Consider the following 22,982-nt stretch of genomic DNA (forward strand, 5'->3'; position numbering starts at 1 on the left):
TGTGCATTTTGTAAAAAATTTAAAGATGCGTGAATATATATGATTTCATAGAATTAGAATTCAACCTTAAAATAGCTATAATATAGAATAATTTCAATAAAAGCTGTCCCATTAAGGAAAGATATTTCTGGCTATATTATATCGATAAAATAACTCCAAGGAAAGAACAGATTGTTTAATGATACTTTATAAGCGTTACTTTTTCTTGAACCACAAATTCTAATGTATCGTTGTCATTGGAAATGATGGGTCTGTCAAAAGAATCTATTTTTCCTCGCAGCATAGAGCGCGTTAACAATAAATTTAACGCAGAGAAAACCAATCAAGCTTAGAATCTAGGTATGTAGGTCCTTGTTTATTTTCTCCTGGTGCTCTCTTTATTTGCCCATCCATCTGGAGGGCTCGTAAAAAGTTTCGATCAGCCTTGCAATAATAGGGGAATTCCTCGCGAAGGGTGGACGTCAGCGTTTAGTAAATGAGCACTGGCTTATGAATAAACGGTACGTGTCATAAATTGCTTCTTTATAAGGTCTCGTTTTATCTGGTTTAATCTGGTGATAATTGTGATACATAAAATTAATTTTTATCAGTTTCTTTCTGTCTTTCTGTGTTATCAGTGCTTTCTAGAGGTTTAAGGTGCCGACGAAGTTTGAAACGAAGCGATGGAATTTCATTGAAACGAATGTAATACGAATTTCGAATATTTGCTCGGCGTCTTTTCTACTTTTGTTCGAGGATTTTTTCCGGTCTTTTATGTTATTTTCGGTGTGCAGTCATTTGTGTTAATTTTAGTATGAGAAAATTGCTCGGTATGGTCAGGAGACTAACTGTATGTGGTATCTTAAAAGTAGAAATATAATAATAATTTATATATATTCAAATAATAATTAATTAAATCAGATAATGTTTGGAGTGATTTTTAGAAGTTCGAAGTTGTAGAATGAGATTGAAACAGTTGCAATATGGATTTTTAGTATCTTTATATTTTTATTTGGAAATTCTTCAAGATTTTTATGCTGCTAATAGTATCAAATAATTTCATATCATTAAAGTTGAATATCATTAAAGAACAATATCGACGACGAAATGTCGGATAAATGATTATTCGTCCGAGTATCGAAGAACGATATTCAGCTCGTAAAAGGAAACACGATCGCGAAACTTATAGAAGTATTTCGATAGCTTTCACTGATTTTTAATGCTGCTATAAATTTTCATTATAGTCGGTCTTATTGGAATTTCGAGAGAACATGAAAGGTCATAGTTGAACGTAAAGACATACAATTGTTACGGATCGTGCCAGATTTCACGATATCTACCGAGTCGAAAACATTTACAGTGCTTTCATATGCTCGTCACATCCTTCACGTTTATATTCATGTCTCTCGTATACTTCAGCCAAATTGGTAAATAAAATTTGAACAAGCGTCCCTATAGTTTTACTTTAAATAAAAATTCTAAAAATACCCTGCCTTTCAGTTACTTGGATAATAAATTTTAAAAAGTCTAAATATATTATCCTGCTTTTTTTCCTATATGGGACAGTCTTTTCATAGTTTTATTAGTTCCAGAAATAATCTTCTTTTCTATAAGATTATACAAGGTGTGCTTGCATTAATAGACCGTAGTGCGTTATGTACTTTGTCTAACTGGGCGCATTGCTTTATATACATATATAATTAAGGAGTTACCCAATCAATTGATTTTGCCACTCAACGAGGCATCCGATATTTCAAAAGGATTGAAACGCTTATATAAGCAAAGATATTACATAAAATTATTACGCTTATGCTGGTAGCAGCATCTCCCTTATCTCTGCAACATTTCATCTGTTCAATTACTTTCAATGCTACGTTTGCAATGGTAGAGTTACATACACGTTATTGCAGTATATATTATGTCAGTTGAGTATTATCTACTACAGATATTTATTTTCTATTATATGCGATATTCTCTTGTATCTTTGAATTCTCAGGAAAGATGCTTCTCCATGCCAGTATTTCCCCTCTAACTTTAATTTCTGTGGATATTATGTACACGTACAATAACAGAATAGCCCTTTTAAATATGAATCGTTATATGTATTAGATCTGCTACTTTAGGAAAAGCCTGTCCACTAATAATTTAATTTCTCATAAGAATTGTAATTTTGTTAATTGCAAGGGGTAAAATATTTTTCTATGTCACGTTCCCCTTTCTCGGTTCAAGCAGCAAAGCCCAACTTCAAATTGCCTCGGTAAATAATCCCCAAGATAGTGTAAAATACAAAATAAAATTGTAAAAGCAATAATGAACGAGCAAATACGAAAAGGAAATATTTTTCACGTTGGAAATTTTATTCCGCGGTAATCGTCGATCGTGATCTTCTCAAAGAAGTCTTAATTAACCGCGAGGCGTCTTTTAGCAGTTTCGATCGATACATTTCAATCCAAAAATACCCACATACGTCAGTATATATCTGCGAACGATCGTCAGTGTTCCAAATACGAAAGTAAAAAAGTGACAGCACCTTCGATTCGACTTATCTTTTACAAATGCGACAATGACAAGCTGTTTGTCATATAAGCGGGCAAGTTTTCGACGAGACCAAGGACTTGGTTTCCTTCTTGGGCAAGTTGCGCATAAATCGTCTAACACAGAACAAAAGTTTCAGTTACCAAGACCCGGGGAAAGCTTCTTCGAGCCGCCGTTCGACCTTCGAGCTTCTTTTCAAATTCGTCGTTTCCTCTTCCTGCTCGTTCCGCACTACTTCGTTTCGACTTCCTTCTCCTTCAAGGAAACAACTCGTTCTTTTCGAACTTCCATCTTACAGAATCTTTGTTCGCGTGTAACGTGTGACGCGTGTGTGACGTTGTTGGTTTCGATTCGACGCAAATTTCGCTCGTCGATCAGCCACAAAGTCTTCCGTAATATATTATTTTCACCATAGAAAACGCTATCTATACTTTGGACCGAGTCTGATCTCATTTGCAATTCAGATTCGTTAGACACGTGACTTGTTTTCAAGAAGTTCTTATCGATGGTGACTTGAAAGTTTGGTTGTTGTTCATTGAAATTGGACAGTCGTAGTATTTGCGAAGTATGAATTTGATTAATGGTGGTTTCAGGCTCAGCGATTATTTTCTGCAACGACAATGTGACATAAATCCTCTGTCCGAGATTATCTTTGCGGATGCTAAATTCTGAATTGTAAACGCTAACATCTAATAATTTAACAGTTTTAATAATTTTGTCCCCTTAGATTCTAAATAAGCCGCGTAACGGGGAGTTTTGAATAGAAAATTGCCAGATTTGTTGAGGTTGGAGTAATTTGTTTTATTTATAGTTTCTTTGTACTCTTGCCTTTAATTTCAATTCTGCACACCATATTCTTCTTGGACACAGAGAAGTAGGAATTTATAGGTTGCGAATAATTAGATTTTCCATTCGTTCGCGTCAAAAATATTACTTAAAGCTTGTTGAATGAAGCACAGGTATGGCGCATAATATCAGCGTTCGCTAAATCACATGTTTTGAAGAAACTGTTTCTAAGAACGGCTATAGATCGCTTGGTAATTGACAAGATTCACAACAATGACTTCGCAGTGTTTGTCTTTAGGATATAAATAAATCTGTGAATATCTTCGATAGACTGTTTTTCACGGACTACGTTCTTCACGAAGCGAATGACAGCACAAAAAAACTGTAAATAAAATCAATTACTCTAACTTTGACGATTCTAACAATCTTCTACGGTTCATAAACCAAAAGTTACAGATCAAATGAATAAATAGAAAAAGAAAGTATGAAAATCTACAAATGAGATCTACGGCTGTCATGCTTAACACTCTTTTCTCTAACACGTTGAATGCCATGGGGGTCACCGGTGACCGGCGCACCAAGATTAGTAGAAATACATAATTTGAACAAATATCAATAATTATATTTTTTTATTTTCTTTAATATTGCTAGTCCGTGTCTTTCGGGTTTGAACGAGCTTTACATCTCGGTTATCTATTTCGCTTCTTATATATCTACCTCTCCTCTTATCCACTTAATTAAATACTCCCTTAATTATTCTGTCTCTAAAACTATGGCGACTTTTGGGCTTTTGCCTCCTTGCCGTCTTGTATTGCCTTTCTATTATTGCTTTTAGTTCTGTTAGTCCTTCTCCAGTCTCGTTTAGTATTTTTATATCAATAGTTATAAATTTCGTATTATTACCATTGTTGCCACAATGGTGTGACAAAATTAAATGCAGTATAAAATTGATAAAAATAGTTTGGAATGATATATAGATTTTCCCATGTCGAACATGGGAAAATCCGCTTTTACCTTAGTGAACAATAACCCTAAGGAACGTTTCTACCTGAAAGATGTTTGATGGTAATTAAGGGCCTTGACAGTAAAACCTTGTGACGGGTTTTTAGGATTATTGTGGGTCCAAATAAGTATGACTGAGGGATGGATTATGGTTCATGGTAAGCCCCGGGACGTAACAACATAGAACAATTATCTAGCCACGCGAAGGGACAATATGAGATAATTGATAATGGCAAAAATTCATTAATGTTGATTATACACTGTAACATATCTGTTGTAAGTAATATTTCAACATGATATGTATCTCATAATAAAAAATTCATCGTGGCGCCACGGCCAAACCTTGTAAAACTGGCGTGGCATTCAACGTGTTAACAAGCTTCTACTCTAATTACTTTAACTAATTACCAAATTTTGCCATAAATATTAAATATAAGCATATTTTCGAAAGAGATAGTCCATTATATATTTATATCCAGAAGACTCAAGTATAATTTTAATTCAGCCTTTTTAAAAATGGAAAGAAAGAGACTCTTGAGACGACTTAAAATAAAGTTCTCTTCGATGATGTGTCAGTGAAACGAGGACTACAGGGGCTTAAATATAGTAACCGTAACTGAAAACGTTCTCTCGTGTGGTAAACACGCTCGTGTATAACGCACGACGAGGTATTTTTCGCATGCATGAACTATTTCGATCCTACGTTACGTCGATCATCAAGAAATTTACTTGTTTCGACTCGTACGAACGATAAATCTTCCCTTCGCTCGATCAGTTTCGATCGACATTTGTTCTTTAACATATCGAAAGGCGGTGATTCCATTGTAATTCAGGTGACAAGACGGACTGAAGTTAAAGGATGCCGGTCCTCTACGCCTCCATTCGTCGCCCTTCCTGGATACCAAGGTACAGTATATTTGAAATGTCCCCTACAACAGAACCAACGAAACCTGCTTAATAAGCGATTTATCATTGTTAGTCGTTTTATAGGTGTCTTGGATGCGAAGAGTGGAAAAGGTGTTGTAAATTATGTCCCACACTTGCAAATGAGAAATGTTTCTTTGTGCGAGTAATCTCATCTGGACATACATGCAATTTATTTGTACATGTTTATTTATACACAGCGCAGGTAAAAATGTGGACCAACCTTACAAAAGACACACATAACATTTATCGTTTAAATAGGTTGTAATTTGTTAAGTTTATTAAGTTTATTATACAACAATTGGTGGAGCGTGAAAGTATTAAAATCGTCTCGCTCGATGATTATTCAGCGCTCCGTTTTATATTCAAAAACATAATATAACGTAAAAATTGAAACGAGTAATGTCATTTGAAATTTGAAATTTTCACGATGATTAGATAACATAGATTTACTGCACATATATTGCACGCTCGCTTTTCGCGTTTCCGAGGGATAGCAGTTTTAAACGATACTTTACGATGGAATAAATACTTCTCTTGCGTTTATCATTGTTAACGTTATTACAAAATTGATTGCAAATTGCGCATTGATCACCTTCAGAAACATAAAGCGACAAAGGATCGTGACAGCGACGAATGGATCGTTGTTCTTAAAAAATATCTCCATGTACGTTAAATACGATAAATTTGTTGCACATAAAAGCTCAAGTTTCATATGCGATATTCGTGCAGCGAGCCACTGATATAATCTCTGTTCTTCGTGACCTCGATCCTGCTTCTATCGTTAATTTCTACTTTCATTACTGATAAAAACGCCTATGAAACTCGAAGGACCAAACCACGAGTATCACGTTGTCTAAGGTATAAATTTAAAATATAAAATGTATAATGATTACCTGTTTCCATTAAAAACAATACCTTTACTTCTGATAAAAACACGAACACTAAAAAATCAGAAACATCTAATCTTTCTCACACTAAAAAACTACCTTCTCCAAGAAACTTTTCTTCCTTAGTCAACTACTCAAACGTTCCGCAACCCACAGCGCGCACAATCGATCCAAGCCACCCTCGTAAACCGCCTACACGTTAACCTTGCATCCCTCTAGTCGACGATCGTAACGTCAGAGAAAGAAAAAGGAAGAAAGTGGTGCGATAAACCGTAGACTAGACTCCCTCACGCGATTAAAAGTCGCCAGAAGAAATCGAAGAGAGAGAGAGAGGGAAACATTGTTTGTTTTCTGCGACGATCCGCTGTGTTTGGCACGGTTTTAGGGGTGGGAGGTAGCGTTGCGGGTAAGAGGGCGGCTTTTGCGCATAATCCTATGACCTCTTTAGCGCGAGGATCCTTCGAAAAGGATACACGGAATGCGCTATCAATTCCACCTTCTCCCGTCGGCGTTTCGAAGGACTGTTTGGCCGTGTTCCAACGCACGAACCAGCAGAAAGCTCGCAGTCAAAGGCTACCATCCGCGACTTTTCGCCGATCCTTATTGGCTTAGCGTAGTTTCGTCGCGATGCCGTCTCGGTCCGCGTGATTCTTCCTCTTCCGTACGCTCGTCACAGAGTGATTTACATCGAGAACAACTTCCTCGACGGAACACGCTTCTGCGTCTCGTCCTTTCATTTTCTCTCCTCTGTTTTGTATCCGATGTTCTTCTTGTCTGGAGATTGTTGCGAGAAAGGCTGAGAGTTAGAAGAAGAGAATTTTCGCCATTCCACGCCGATCGAGGAGCGTGAATGTTGAACCGTTGCACTCGACACGCACCAAGATTTGTTTGTGGTTTGTACATAACGGATGATGGGTGAGCTCGTATCTTGTGGAATCATTGCAGCGGTATGTGCGTTGCGTGTGCGTGTCATGTTTGAACGAAGAGTGTGTTAGGTCGTGTGTTAAATAGAATGGAAAGTTTCTCGATCTTCCGTGCGATGCAACTTTTTTGGATATTTTTCTACCGATTCTGTTTTATTCGAATATCGTTACATGACTAGTATAAATATTGTAACTGTACATTAGCAGTTACAATTATTCGGACGACGTCCAAGTTGATGGATATTGCTTGAATAATTGTAATTTGAGACGTCGGATTTCTAACGAATAATAAACACGATGAAAACTGTTTCGTTGTTCTAGCGAGAAATCGTATGCGTGAACAGTAGCCAAAGGATCTTCTATTAATTTTATTTTCTATTAATTGGTTTTGGAAGCGTAGTAAAGTATAACAAGTGCTTACACTGTCCAAATAATTATGATCTTCATTTTTCAAAGAGTATCCTTAACTATTAAAGATTAAAGAACACAATCTTTTGTGTCAGTAATGTTGAAACATTCATCGCTTTCCAAGAACAAGAAGCTAATTACCCGTTTGTTTTACATTTCAAGAATTTGTTTGATCGACCAATAATTCCAGTATATTTTTACAATGAAACTGTTTGAGGGTTTAATATGATAATAACACAGAAACTTTCCATTCAGTGAAATAACGTTGTTTTTGATTCCTATCAGTCTGTTTGGGAAGAAGGTATTGTTTGGTATCGAAGGCCACGATGTTAGGACGATGGCCGATTAAAAATCTTGGCAACTTCCTGTGCGTGAATCATCGTTAGTCGCGAATTTTCGAGCCTTTTTTGTATCACTGTGCTTCTCTTCTCTGTCCCACGATTTATTCGTTCGTGAACGAAATTACGCTTGCAATTAATATGGCTTGTTAGAAGTAACAAACAGTGATACACCTTTCGTCACTATCTGAACATTTCAATGCTTCTAAATTCTGTTTTGTATATTTTTAGTGTTTTTGTTAGCAATATGTACGAGGTGTTTCAAGAAGGTCATACAAATTTAAATGGAAGTGCTACACGAGCTGGTAAATTAAAAAGTAGAAAAAGTAGTAAAATTCACATTGAAATTTACAACTGTTTATACGATCTTCTATTGACAAATAAACTTGTCATGTTTCGCGAGAAAATTCACAAAAGTTGAGTTAACTAGTTAGTTTGGTTTCCAAGAGACTTAACATATACGTCGAAAGAAGAGAGGAAAGGTTGGATAGAGGCAATCTGTGTCAAGATGCATCTATACATACTTGCCTTGAATTATACGAAGGATACATTGAACATCTACTTTGTATTCATTTCCGTCATACAAAAGTTAATATTTCTTTACTAGTACGTGTTTATGCAACTTTGCTTTTCCCTCTGACACACATAGACATCTAAGATACTTAAATATTTGCTGAAACTTTTTTAAATGATTTGTATTTTATATACTTACATTATATATTTTATAAACATCAAATAAGATATTCTAAGGGAAAGTGTAGTATCTTGAACATTAGAAGTGCCTTTAGTTAGAAATGTAAAGGCTTGAAAATTTAGAAGAAAATTCTTTAGATCAGTGGTTTTACAAGCAATGGTATGTATACCGTTAGTGGCACTTAGGTTCTTTTGTACATAGTGTACTTTATCCTAGATCATAAATTCTTATTTGCATACAAAGCATGCTTTTTGGCATTGAAATTTCTAAAATTTTCACTATATTTGCGCACAAAAGAATTGGAAGTCGCTGTTCTATAGATATTTCTATAATTGTGTTCTTCTCTTGAAATAAAATATATTGCTTCCACTAAATTTCATAAACAATATAGGGATAGTATGAAAGAATTGTTGCTCTTATCAGACTGTGAAACCTCATTTTATTGCGATGGAATTTAAACAAAAATAAGATTAGAAGATAACAAGATTACGATGTTTTCTTTGTTAGCGGAATATCGTTGCATATGTCTACTCTTTTAGAGATACCTGAAGATTTTACAGCTACGAAACGCAGCGTAGCGATGAAAGATGTAACAGCTGCGAATGTTTAACCTTGAAATTAGGATTTCTGCCGCGTTGGACTCGATCAAGACGTTGCAGAAGGCGTCAGCGAAATACTCTTAAGTGAAATGGTCTATTTGAAGCCAGACACACCCAAAGTAGGTCAACTCACTGTTGCGCTGAAATGCTCCCGTGTACATTTTGCGTAGCAGACAGGCTATGCCTGATTCTCAGTCAACTCCGTTTGTAAATTAAATATATCCAATATTTAAACCGTTTGGAAAATCATATCTAATCATAAACATCATCTTTCTTTTTCTTTATACACGATCAATCACAAAAATTTTCTATCATCTGACTATTTTCTTTTTACTGTATAATCTTAGTTTGGAAGCTTGAGATTATTATCTTAGAATCGAATAGTAAATGTTTGTTAAGAATAGATTTCAAGCTATTTATTTGTTTATCGATGTAGAATTTTACGTATTGCTTATATATGTTTACACGAATACTGTTTGATATATACTTTTAAAATGTACCGTAATGTCTTTGAAATATTTATGAATACTTTGTAAAAGTTTATAACAATGATCGTTTTGCTTCGAGCGAACTACTATCTTGTATGGCAATTTTTGTGTTTATGCTTTTAAAGTTAATTAAGTGTTAATGGGAGTTTAAAATAGTCAAATAAAAAGGTTTGGAAATTAATTAATCGCCAACTCTGAAGTGTAAATAACAATTGATATTTATCGAAAATATCGGTATTTCGTAAATCATTAAGCTATTTAATCCGCGTTAATTCATCGTACGAGGTACCATACAAGATCGTTGCGATAAATCAAACAAGCAGTTCTGTTCAAGCAGATCGAGATATTTGTAAATTAAGATGTAAATAATTCAGCCGTTCTATCAGCTTCCTTATGCAGATCAAGTTACTTTGATATTCTAGCTACGTTTTTAAATATATACCTGATCTCTTAAGCATGTAATTAGAAACTGTCGCTATTATTTGGAGGAAAATGCACGTCGAAAGATCGTAAGATCTCCTTTCTCTCCTTTTTATCAGCCAGCTATGGATGTAGTAGAGTGAAAGTTAGATTGTTTCCAACAATTATGCCCGGGTTTCTAATTGTAGATTGCGTATGTATCAGAATTCACTATTAAAACACCGTATAAAATGTTACTTAAGGCTGAATTCCATTTAAAAGTTATTACGTGTGAGTGTTAACTAGATGTTCTAATTGTTGGACACACTTTTATTTTCATTTTAATGGTTTAAATTAGTGGCAAAGAAAGATAAGGAAGTTGAGGAACATAATTATCTGAGAGACGTAATCTTCTGGTATCACATTTTATTTCCAAAGCTGATCTATTTTTGTTATCATCATCTATTATTGTTTATTCATACTTTAATCACAAGATAAACTTTTAATCCTCTTTTCAAAATTTATATAGACCTATCAATTATCCGCAAAGAGAAGACCATATTAGGTCAGAATGTTACTCTTTTCTCCATATGAATCGCTTCGTTTCATCAACAGATTCTTTCATTCTACTCTCTCGTGCTTCAAGAGACCGTATAACCACTAATATATATATATACATCAAGCACAAGACTTGCCATTAAAGGCCACTAGCAAATGAAACAACCTCTTAAAAAGAGGCTAGTATCAATTGAATACGTAGTTCAAGTATCTGAGTCATCAAAACTTACAGATCACTTTTTCTCAAACTTTGTATAAAAACAAATTTTCTCTACTAAAAATCACCGAACCATCCATTATCATCAATTGTCGTACAATTTTCCTGCATCGCCATCCATCCCATTAATTTCTCTATTCTGTCAATATTCCATTCACGACCAACGTCTCGCAGTGAACAGATTCACACGAACGTCTAATTCTGAGGCTGTGATAAACCTAAGACTAATTAGTGGCAATTTCAGCGGAGAACGCGTGCTGAGGTCGCGTCAGCACGACCGCGGAACCAGCCAGGAAAGACGGTACAAGCGAAGCCATCGTCGATCACCGAGTAGCGGTCGCCAGCACGGGCATCGTGATCGCGATCGTGATCGTTTGGCGCATCCTACTTCTTCTCGACGTGCAAGGATCTATCGTCACCATGCCTCGTCGTCGACTAGTCAGGATCGACACAGGCATCGTTCACCGTCCTCCAGAAGTCAGGTGAGTCGAATGGCGCCGACAACCGACGCGGACGTCTTTATATTCTGCCCAATGTATCTTTAGATTTCATTTTGTTATATACTATTTGAGATCACATTTCCACGCGTCTGATAATATCGTAGAATATTACGGGGACAAAACTCGGATAGATGTTTAGAGAAATCGGTCTCGATTATTGTCGACCATTCCTCGCGGTCTTATTTACCCTAACACTCATTTCCTATAGTATCACGCTCAATGGCAGGTACTGTGGTACTCTTTCGATTAAAAATATGATTGATAGCTAATATAATATGATATATAGCTGATATAATAATAATAGATAGCTAATATAATATAGTTAATATAATATAATTTGAGGATGTTTATTGTATGTATTTATATTTTAGAGATTGTTTATACCGACAAGTATACTTTAAATATTCTTTATTTTTTGGGTGGTAAAATATTATTTTCATTCAAAGATTAATGGTTTGAAGACTTGGTGGTTCAAGGATATCTGTTTCATATATTCGTTGAACCTAGGTGTTTAAAGATGAAGAACATATATATGTATGTTTAACAAAGGTTTTACTGAAAAAAGAACTACAATGGTTTTAAATAATTACATCTGCTGCAGTCAGCAATTAACAGGAGTAAAAAGTTACAAAGTATGAGTAATCTGTCCTAATTTCTTTTTCTTTTTTTTGTAAATGTCGTACACGCAAGGGATGAAAAGTTCAGTTACCAAGATGTGTACAAACTTGCAAATAGTATTGCGTGTGAACTATTATATCGTGTGCTGCATATTATAGCATATTGCGTGTGCATCTTTTAGAAATTCATGCAGGCTGCTTGTAGATATCAGAATCCTTATGCACGAACGCATATCTGTACACAATGCCAATACAAACATTTACAAATATGTGAATTTTGTGTAAAGTATATAAAGTTATACTTGTGAACATATCTTCTTATTTAAATACACCAATTTTATAAAATGCGAATATAAATTTCTATATATCTGCAGACTATTCATAAAATCCTATAAAGAGACGCATACAAATTTTTGTCCGCAAATGTACGTCGCATTAAGTTTCTGAATGTTTACAGACTGTTCATAAAATTCTACAAGGCATATACAGACTTTTATTTACAGATGTGCGTCACACAAGGTTTCTGTTCGTGAATGGTTAACAAAATTCTACACGTGGTCACACACGCACACAATGCAATACACGATATATTGAATATAGATATATTAACATAGGATGTCTACACATGGTGTATACGTCCACCATGTACACAAGCCTTGATTTTTGCGGTTAGTCCATTATCTCCTCGTGAATTTTTCACATTGCATTCGCTGGAACGTAGATCTGGCGGATCATCCCCCACGTATACAACTCGTTCCTTCTGCGTGTCTCCACTATCGGTATCTATGAAAAGCAAGGATATCCGTGTTGTCTCTTGCGCGTCCCGTTCGACAGACCTCTGGACGATATAAATACGTGGACACGAGCAAAAGAAAAGGATCGATCAAAGAGCAAAGAAGAACGGAATGAAGCGAGAAGAAAAAGTCAAATTCTACATCTATCTTAGGAGGTAGAAGGAGCATAGCGATGGATTTTTGTGGTATTTGAAGACCGTCGATTATCCCATCAAGGAGCGAGCAATGATTTATCATAAATCTGTGGAAATTTCATAAAATTGTAAAATCCAAGTAGAAGAAATGTGTTAGAAAGATGTTAAGCGAACCTTTGGAATTCTTTTCTTACAGACAGAATGTGATAGCGTAAATTGAGTGAGAAAAGTTCAAACAATGCGCGAACGTAACCCGAGAGAAAATAGGAAAAAGAGGAAACGATTTAGTGGAAGAAAAAGACAGAAAAGAAGATAGAGGAAGATCGGTACGCGATGCACACATGGGGAATCAGCCTCTGGAGAAGGCCGCGATGCAACTAGCGCGGCGACGCGTGTACCCGGAGCAAATGCCGATGATTCTTCTTTCTTAGCCAGCGTCGGCTATTTTCGACCGGCGACTATTTTCGAGGGGGACTCGTCACGCGGTTTCGCCGCGGTTTTAGTGCGAGTTTGCGCCAGATGGCCAGCGCAACACCGTCGTCCTCCGCATCGTCGTCGGGAAACGCGCCGGCAGGGAAGCCGGTTCGCCGGAAGCTGAGGCACCCGCGTAAGACAAAACCATTCTTGCTCCTCCTTCGTGTCGGTTCCAAGAAAATTCCACCACGAATCACCCTGTGGCGGTCGAAGCCGATCGTCCAAACAAGAGGAAAGAAGCCAAGACCCCGGTAATGATCCGGACGTCGATCATCCAGATCTGAATGAAGAGAAATATTTCGTCCATACAAGTGGTACATAAAGTGTGCATTATCAGAGACTGTAGAAAACCAACAGATCTAGAGTTTAGAAGAAACAGAGAGATAGGATCTAGAGGTACATATTTACACATCGTCGATTAAGGTAACTCGAGAGATCTCAGCGAGCTGACCCAGAATCGATCACAACCTGGATTTAGAAATACGCGTTGTTCTTGGCAAGATGCGACTGTGAGAGCGACACGAAAGCCTTGTAATCCTACGATACGAAAATTGTACGATTTGCTACGGGAACAGAAGGGAAAGGAACAGACAGTATTGTTCACCCTGGATCATTCTGGAGGCTGGTGCGTGCGTGGCGGCGGCGGTGGCTTGGCTGACGGTGGACCACCCTCGGCTTCGTCCTCGTCGTCGTCGACGATGGCTAGCCAAGAGGTGAACATGTTGATGCCTGGGAACCAGGTGTCGTGGTGGCCCAGGCAGGGATGGGAGCCTTGGGTGCAACGGGGAAATAACGTGGAACCCACCAGGGAACTGGACACCAAGCTCGACGTGACACCAGAGTCGAACGACACATCGATTTCAGAGGTAGCCAACGAAAGAATAGACATTTTTCGAATCTTCATTGGTTTTTTTGAATTTTAGTGAATTTTTCGAATTACCGACAGTCGATAATGATGCAGAGATGTTTAATAGGATTGTTTCTGAGATTTTCGCTAGTCGAGTCATTTTGACCATGGTGAGATATTTGTTGGATATATTTCCTATCGGTCCTATGCATGTGAACTTGTTTTCTCACTTACGTAAAATGATGTGTAAAGCAAAATCATTCAGACGGATATCTCGGTAGGTACGTACACTGTCCAACTATGGAGAAACTATGAGCTTTTTTCTACCTTTCAATAGAATATCGACATTTTGTGTCTTAATGCAGTATAAAAGCGCAATAAAGTGCAATATTCTGTTAAGAAAGTAATATACATTGTCTCTACCATAGATTGATTCTTTAACCTGTTAGAAGGGCCAGGTGCAAACGGACCCCCAGTAGAATCTCGTTCTTTGAATCTTATGGAAACAAAAATACGCATTAGAATTTTATCTTTCAACTAGAATAAGATATCTAATTTGAATCGAATATTGAAATAAATGGCAGGATCCGAATAGGCCCTATATCTGTTTGATGGGGGTTGACAAAACACTTTCTTCCTCCATAGTTGCGCAGCATAACTATTACACCAACACAAAGACATAGGATCTTATTTTACGTCTGTGAAAGGGAAGGGTGGAACGTCGTTGACAAATATCAGGGATAAAACTTACCTAAGCCAGAACTTAGCCTAACACGCGATTCGCCTACGCGTGTACTTGTTTCGGTTGGCCCTCTGCCATAGCGCGACAGCAGCAACGGTGACATGGAACGGGCCAATGAAACAGCCAGAGAGCAAGCGAGTAAAGCGCTAGTTAACCAGCCACTCGCGTTAACATTTAAACGAGCCGGCTGACGACTAGCCCGCCGCGAGCTTTCTAGCTCGCCTCTGCTCTTACGAGGCGATCGTGGCGCACGCGTTTCACGCTTCTTGGTTATATTTGGCAGGCTCGTACGCACGACCACGATAAACACGCGTGCGAACGTCGAGCGGAGAAATACAGTTGGAGATCGCAGTGGTATGGTCGGTTCATCTTCTTTCTTCGCGGCCTTTGTTCTTTCCACTTCCTAGTTGCTTTAGGGATTTGATCCCAAATTCATCGGATAACTCTTTTTCGTTCACAAGTGATCGTTATATGATAATTTTGGTTACAGGTTTGTTTAATCTCAGGGCATTTGTAATTGTAATTTACATCGTATGCCTGTCACAAAGGTTACTAAACGTATTTAAGATATAAATTACCAATTTTTAGATTGGAATTCTGTCTAGAGTACATGTCTAGAAAGAGGTTTTATGTCGCAATAATTCGTTCACTTCGGAGCTTGACTTGTATCCATTTGTTGTTTAAATTTATTTTCTCTCATTGGCACGATTAATAACTATGCACTGTTTGTGTCGTTTAAGAAGCATAGGTCGCACGCTGTGCGTCAGTAATCGTGTCGGATAAATAGTATAGAATCGTAAACAGTACGTCTTACGATTATACAAGTTTTATAGAACGCATAGAGTGTGTCATCGTTCGTGTCGAACAAGTATATAGGTCGCACGCTGTGCGTCAGTGGCTGTATCAGACAAGTAACACAGGGCCATAAACATCGTGTCCCGTGATTACTAAATTTCATAAGACGCATAGGGTGCGTCAGCGTTTGTATCGAATAAGTAGTACAGCGTGCGCGTTGTACGTCAGTGGCTGTATCAGACAAGTAGTATAGGGCCATAAACATTATGTCCTGTGATCAGTAAGTTTCATAGGACGCATACAGTGCGTCATCGTTTGTATCGAATAAGTAGTATAGGTCGCTGTGCGTCAGTGGCTCTGTCAGACAAGTAGTATAGGGCCATGAACGTCACGTTGTTGATTGCGATATACAACTCTACAGGACACAAAGGACGCATAATCGATTGTGTCGAACAAGTAGTACAAAATTTAGCAAAACCAGTCGAATAACTGTACGCTATACTTATTCACTATCAATTTTTAATCACGCGAAATCAAATATATTTCTCAATGGAAAAACAAGTTCCTTATCAACCCTGTTATCAAGCAGATAAACATCGAAGCTTGAGATTCGGCTATGGAAGCTCAAAGAGGAGGAGAAATCTTGTGAAAAAAATATTCTCATTCTCAGAATGTACGTTACAGAATCGTTTCTAAGCCTCTTCTTCGTTGTAACACAGTCGTGTCTATGGATGTGGAATTTGTTCAAAATATTTCACTGACTAAATATATATTTGCTAGCGGTGATTCTGTGGCGGATAGATGTTTTTAAAACTGGATGTGAAAATTTATCAAACAGCAGTCACTGTACGAGACAGGGACGTATTGTTCGTGTATTGAATGCTGTCATAAACGTTGCGCTTCTTTGTCGTTAAACCAACGTTTACGCGATATTTTCGCGCTAATTCCACCACGTTGGCTCTAAATCATCGTTTTTTTATTTTCCTCTCTCCCGGAAACGGCCGATGATGCACGCAGGCAGAAACGGTTTCCGTTGATGCCAGGAAAGTTCCGCGTGAAACGCGAACTCGTGGGCGAGAATCGAGCATGAACTGCGCCGTTATTTTCTAACGCGACGCGTATTTATACCACTATTTTGTAGGAAACCCGCGACATCGATATCATCGAATCGGCGACCTTGAAGACAAAAGGCCCAGACTTTATTAATAGTTCGCGAACTCTTCCACTGACCAACGTACTTCGCTGGCCCGATGTTTAGAATTTAGAATTCGACGATTTTTTGACGAATAGCGTACTTCGACTATGAAAGAAGCTTTTGATTAACGCGCAATTCACATTTTAACAAGAATTTGAAAAATGTTATGTTTGTTTCTTGATTTATCGACGCAAGAGGCTTATGATTGGTAATCGATGACAATGAATCGGTGAATATTAAAATACAGAGAACGTACAATTATATATCAAGAATCGGAAGTAGAGTACTTGTTACAATATCTAGAAACTGAAGAAAATTTTAGATTCCATTTCTTTACGTGCGTTTAAAAAGACAATTATATAAAGAGCCGCAGTCTATTAATAATCAGTTGATATACAATGATCAAATACTTTCCATAAAGTTGTTCTTTGATATCGTATGACGATTTTTGAGATACAGTATACCCGATTTTTGTTTGCTTATGGAGGAAGTATCTGGCCGATGAGCAATTGGTGAACTGTTTCATATGACGGTGTCCGGCATCTGGTCATTATATTACGAGAATCATCTGTGATCAGAATGATATTTTCAATGATATACAAGTTACAATTAATAGTATTAGGAATAATATACGACGTATGGATGTATTCACCAGATTTAGATATCACTGCTTGGATATGCCAATATTTTTTCTGTCAGATTAGAACAACCTTCCCTGTCTGACTCATAATTTGTGAATCAATCAACCTGAAGATAAAGTACTTTTCAAGCAAGAAAAAAAAAGATTGACCCACATGGTTCGATAAAATGCAAATGTGAATTTTTTTTATCGCGTGTTAGCCCTTAAAAAGCAATTTTATCGCGATATTCTACCAGCAAAGACACGCTAATTCATCTTCTACGCGGTACAAATCACTGTGTCCTATTTTTAATATTTATTCATTTATCGTAAACAAAATTACATGAGCAGAAATAAATAAATTCATTGCTAGACGAGTAAATTATTATTGTTGTAGAAGCACAAATATTTTCTACGCTATATATCAACTTGTTTTCGTTAGGAGATATAGAAGAAATCGTGTCAATGTTGTTTGACATACCGATAAGTGTATTATACTATCGATAGTCCATTGGGTTTTCACAACCATCAATTGCTTTCCGTCGTTCGAACTTCTCAATAGATGATATTCTTCAAGGTGATGGTAAAATTTGTATTGCTTACCTATTTTGTCAATTATCACGTTGATAGTTTTTACGATTCTCTGAATACTCGCATTGTTCATTAGTGGTTCGAGTTTCTTAACGAGTATGTTTACCCCCAAGTAGAAACATATCCACACGATGTTTTGACAACGCGGGAGGCCAATGACACGTTTTAGAGCATCATTGAAATTTAGCTTGTGCCTGCGTACAACGATCTCGCGGAAACTGACGGACCGTGTTCTAATTAACCAAAATTAACTTGGAAGTTCTACGAATACCAATGAACGTAACGATAATAATAAACATCGATAGCCAAGCCATACCATACTGCATCGATAGTTCGCTTCTTGGGCTCCAACATCGAAATCTTCTCGATGGTGTAACGATCTCGAAAAAATCGATTGGCAGCGTTCTAACGAACCAAAAGCCAAACTAGAAATTCTACGACTACTAATGAACACCGATAATGAACACCAATAGTCAAGCCGTCGTACTATACAGCATCGATTCTCGCCACCTCTTGCACTCCAACGTCAGAATCTTTTCGATGGTGCAACGATCTCGCAAAAACCGATGGAGCGCGCTCTAATTACGCGCAATACGTATATCCGTCACCGGCGTAGATCGGAATTTAATGCCACGAAAGCTCCGTTGCTCCCGTTCGAACCGCGCTCCTCCTCCGATTTCGTAATTTCTATATGTGTCAAGGTGCGCAGCGGAGAGACAGAAAACGAACGAGAGACTAAGAAACATCAGGCACGCGTGTGCGAAAACGCCCCCCTATTCATACAGCACATGGTCGTGTACAGTCCATGGTCATCGAATTAGGATCACTCGAAACTTACGATAGTTTTTACCTTTTTAGTAAAGTAGAGAGGCGCGGTGGAATTTTAATGGGAAATGAAATTAATTCATTTATATATTAATTTGTCTCCATTTGAGGATTATACGTTTTTGCCTATGCTTCGTTATATAGGATCTTTATATTATCTTTACTGTCTTGGTAAACATTTTTCTTGGCCAAATGGTGCGGAATCTTTGTTCCCGAATCTGATCACGTAACAGTAAAAAATAAGTACGGAGGATTAATTAGGCTTAGAGATATCTTTAATGGCATTTTTTATGGCAAAATGGAATAATAAGTGAAACGGATTAAATAATTGATTGTGTATGTATTTAATAATAATTTTTACAATTCAGGACAATTTGCTTTTTATCTGACATAATACCAGTATATATGACGTACACTGAAAAGTCTTAAGCACTTTTTATTCTTCACAAATCTTCGATATCTGATGTAGATCGTGAACTTCAAACGATATAAATGTACTTTCTAGTGAACCTGTTAATCCATTAATCGGTTCTTTTGTCATACACAAAATGTCACATTAGATGGTGTTTGTTTACGTCCTTTAGTGATCATTTAATATTTCTCGGTCTGAAGCAAACAGGTGATAATTAGCCTGAGACTTTTGAGCGAGAGTTGCCGCGGTTATTCTCCAAATAAAGTTTCTACGCGTGGTCCTAATTCGACAGTCCAGGAACTGTAATAACCGATGAAACACTCGAAAGTGAAAATCCATGCACTCGAAACAACCTACGTACAATACAATTTCGATTCCTACGACACATCGAGTTGGCGAGAACACGACCGTACCGCGTCATAATAACCAGAACCTTAAACGCCATCGGTGACAATGATGCACCGTAAGCTTCTTCCGACCTCGTCGTGCACCAGGAAGCGGTGACGTTGCCAAGACCCGATCCTGAGGAGCGTGCCGAACTTCGCCATTCCGAATAAGCGAGGGACAAATTTACGTAATACTCTACCACTCTCTCCTCTTCGTCTCTTCCTTCCTACTGGTTCCTTTCTGTTCCTCATCGCAGCACGGATTATTCGTTTTCGTACACGACAGAGAGAGAGAGAGAGAGAGAGAGAGAGAGAGAGAGAAATAGATATCGGTAGAAAAGAGGAACGAGGTACGAAGAGTTTGGAGGAAGAGAGGCAGAGATAGATGTAGAATGGTCGGAGAGTGTAGCTCACCACCGCTGCCCGGTATTTTTAGTGCGACGAGAGTATTTGGCGGGGCGCACCGAATCCTCCTCCTCGTCTTCGTGAACGGTCGACGTCGGCCGTCGTCTCCGTGACCGCCGTTGTGGTCGTGCTTCTCTTTAGTGCCTTCGTCGGCGTCCCTGTTGCACGATGCTCGCACCTACGGCCGAGTGATGAACCTGCGGCCAGGTCCGCGTCGAAATTCTCCGGCAATCGTCGCTGGATCGCTTTTCTAATCTTCCGAATAATCTGTATAATCCTTCAATCTCTCGTTCGTCTTCTGTATATTGGCGCGCGTGTGTGTATGTGTGATTTTGCAGTTGAATCTGTGAGTCGACTGTTGTTTCTCGCAGCCGTTGTACGATACAGGGTGAAGATACGTCGCTTGTGTCACGCTGAGAACACTCCGCAAGCTCTAACGGCACGACCTTGAAGCCTGTTGTAACCGCGGTCCGAAGAGCTGTCTCGCGTTGGATATTCGAGGAAACGCACGCGAGGGAAAACTGACGCGTATCGAATCGCGCGATTCAAAGTGCGAAAACAAACAGAATTACCGGAGGAAGCTGCCGTGTGGAATGTAGTCGGGGAAGTTGAATTCCATTGGATTGTTGCACGAAGAGTTTCTTAGATCAACTTTTCTAAGAATCGCTATCGAAATCAAAGACTCGGTCGTCAATCAAACATTGGATCGTTGGCTGGAGATTCTCCACGTGGCTTTAGTCGAAATCGAAACTTTAGAATTAACAATCGATTAATCAGATCGTTGAATGAACATCTTTTTGTTGATTTGGATCGAAATCGAACACTTGCAAGCACTAAATCGTTGAACGAACAGTTTGCTATTTGTTTCTATTGAAATCGAAGATTTGGAAGCAGTGGCCAAGCACCGGATCATTGAATCGACAGTTTCCTATTTGGTTTCTATCGAAATCTATCGATTACATTGTTGGACGAAGATCTTCCACTTGGTTTTCGTCGAAATCCAAGTTTTGGAAGTATGAACTAGTTACTTAGACGAGGAATTTTGTATTTGCTTCTGACAGGTATCGTTAAACCATCGATCAAATTGTTGGAAGATTTTCTACTTTATTTTCTTTAGGTTTACTAAGATTTCTCATGAAGATAAAAGGTTTGAAAGAATCAACCAATCGAGCGGATAATTGGACGAAGATTTTCAACTTACTTTTGACAGAAATCGAAACCTTGCAACTGTAGATCGATTAATCGGCCTATAGAGAATTTTCTACTTGATTTCCATCGAAATCGAAGGTTTATAAGGATTAATCAGAACAGATAACCGCGTGGGCGTCGAAACTGTGTCTCGATGTTCATCTTCGCGCCACGCGACAACATGTCGACGTCTCGTCAAGGTTCGACGGGTCGGCGAAGTCGATACGCGCGCTCTTCGACCACGACGAGCGTCACTCAGCTCCTCAGCGACTCGTGTTCGAATCTCCTACAACGATTAACCACCAGAGTACGAGGAATGTCTACGGTGAACGACAACGTGGGGAACAAACCATCTGTTACACGACCATCGCCGATCGTCAGTCAATTGAACAGCGCAAGAGCGCGTTTAGAGGACAAGTACTGTACAATCCTTGACAAATATTCGAGAAAGAAGCATCACGATCATACGGATCGACCGTCCATCGAGTATAGACGCACTCGCGAACGAGATCGAGATCACGCTTATTATCGTCGCGAAGACAGCCCGTTTGTCCGCGACGAGAAGACCCTGGAACCTTCGATGACCCGAACCGTGATCAAGAGCCAAACCAGCGTGGTGCTCTCGGAAAAAGCGTATCCCTTCGTCAGGTCTCCCACCGCGAAAGAGTTCAAACGCGAGAAAACACCCGGCTATCATCGTGTAGACAAACACGCTTTACAAAATTCAGACGCATATCGTAGATACGGAAGACACAAATCTGGCCATGCGGAGACGCGTACGAGAAAAGTGAGGCCGTATAGAAACGGTAAAAGCGAGCAACTGGAATCTTCGTCTGCTGCTCTTCGAATAGTTCGACCGATGAAAGTGGAGCCTTTGGTGTCGAAGGAGAAGAAGGACGATGATCCTGACAAGACACCAACGAGTAGCGTAGTTAGAGAAAACGTCAACGATGTCAGCGTCCTTCCGATCATCGATTCCGAGGAAAGTGATCCAGCGATCTCCGAGAGAGTAGCGAAGAGGAAGGAGATACAGAGTTTGATCGAGAAGTACGCTGCCATGGAAGAGACTTACAGTCAATTGGCTGCAGGAGGTCAAGTGAAGATGAGGCCTAGCACCACAGATATAATCGCCAGCAAGTATAGGAAGAGTACTCGTCAAAGCGAGCGAAAAGACGCGTCGAAGAGCGCAATGGCCGCGAGTGTCGTTAACAACAACGCGGACACGGTCCAGCACGCGATTGTAAGTTGTCGAACCGCGGGTTTCTATGGGTTTCTCTGACGGCTGTCGATCGTGGATGAACGTTGTTCTGATCAGTCCCCGTTGCTGCTGCTGTGTTGTTGCGTGCCACCTCCTCCTGCCGCACACATTCCTCTCTCACAGCTGTTTATGCGTCTCCGCTCGAGTTAACAAGTCCAACCCTTGGCTGGCGATTCCAGAGCCGCTCAGAGATCTACTAATCGATACTTGTGTTTGTACGGCGTCCATCCGAGAGATAGTTATTGGGTCGTTCTATAAGTCTTGACGCTTCTTCTCTCTCATCGATCTTCAACGAACGTTATTCTTTACGTAAGAAGCATACGGCTTTTTCATTGTTTGCTTCTTTCATCGGTGTTTGGTATTTAACAGGCGTAAATTTGAACTTGCATCTTTGATCGAAGATGGAACGGCAACTGAGAGCTTAAATCAAGGGAATTTAGTTTAGTTTAGTTAGTTTAGT

At 38.7% G+C, this 22,982-nt stretch overlaps 1 protein-coding gene and 1 long non-coding RNA gene across 13 annotated transcripts in view; one reads left to right on the plus strand and one right to left on the minus strand.

The window, feature by feature from the left end:
- Positions 1 to 22,982, plus strand: part of LOC117205672 (serine/threonine-protein kinase Doa) — a 44,037-nt gene that overhangs the window by 10,800 nt on the left and 10,255 nt on the right. For 6 of the 12 annotated variants that reach the window (XM_033444330.1, XM_033444333.1, XM_033444331.1 and 3 more), the window contains one exon: positions 10,985 to 11,222. In XM_033444330.1, the coding sequence (XP_033300221.1) occupies positions 10,985 to 11,222 (238 nt within the window). Of the gene's footprint in view, positions 1 to 5,135; positions 5,209 to 10,984; positions 11,223 to 13,087; positions 14,126 to 20,024; positions 22,505 to 22,982 lie in introns of those variants that run through there. The other 6 variants (XM_033444336.1, XM_033444338.1, XM_033444337.1 and 3 more) reach the window with 4 other exon arrangements.
- On the minus strand, positions 17,080 to 18,727 carry LOC117205677. Its single transcript, XR_004487267.1, has 2 exons — positions 18,365 to 18,727; positions 17,080 to 17,585 (listed from the first exon to the last, which is right to left on the minus strand). It is a non-coding gene; the product is annotated as an uncharacterized LOC117205677 (long non-coding RNA).

Source organism: Bombus bifarius, unplaced genomic scaffold (assembly GCF_011952205.1).
Source record: "Bombus bifarius isolate JDL3187 unplaced genomic scaffold, Bbif_JDL3187 scf7180000007992, whole genome shotgun sequence".
Classification (NCBI taxonomy): Eukaryota; Metazoa; Arthropoda; class Insecta; order Hymenoptera; family Apidae; genus Bombus; species Bombus bifarius.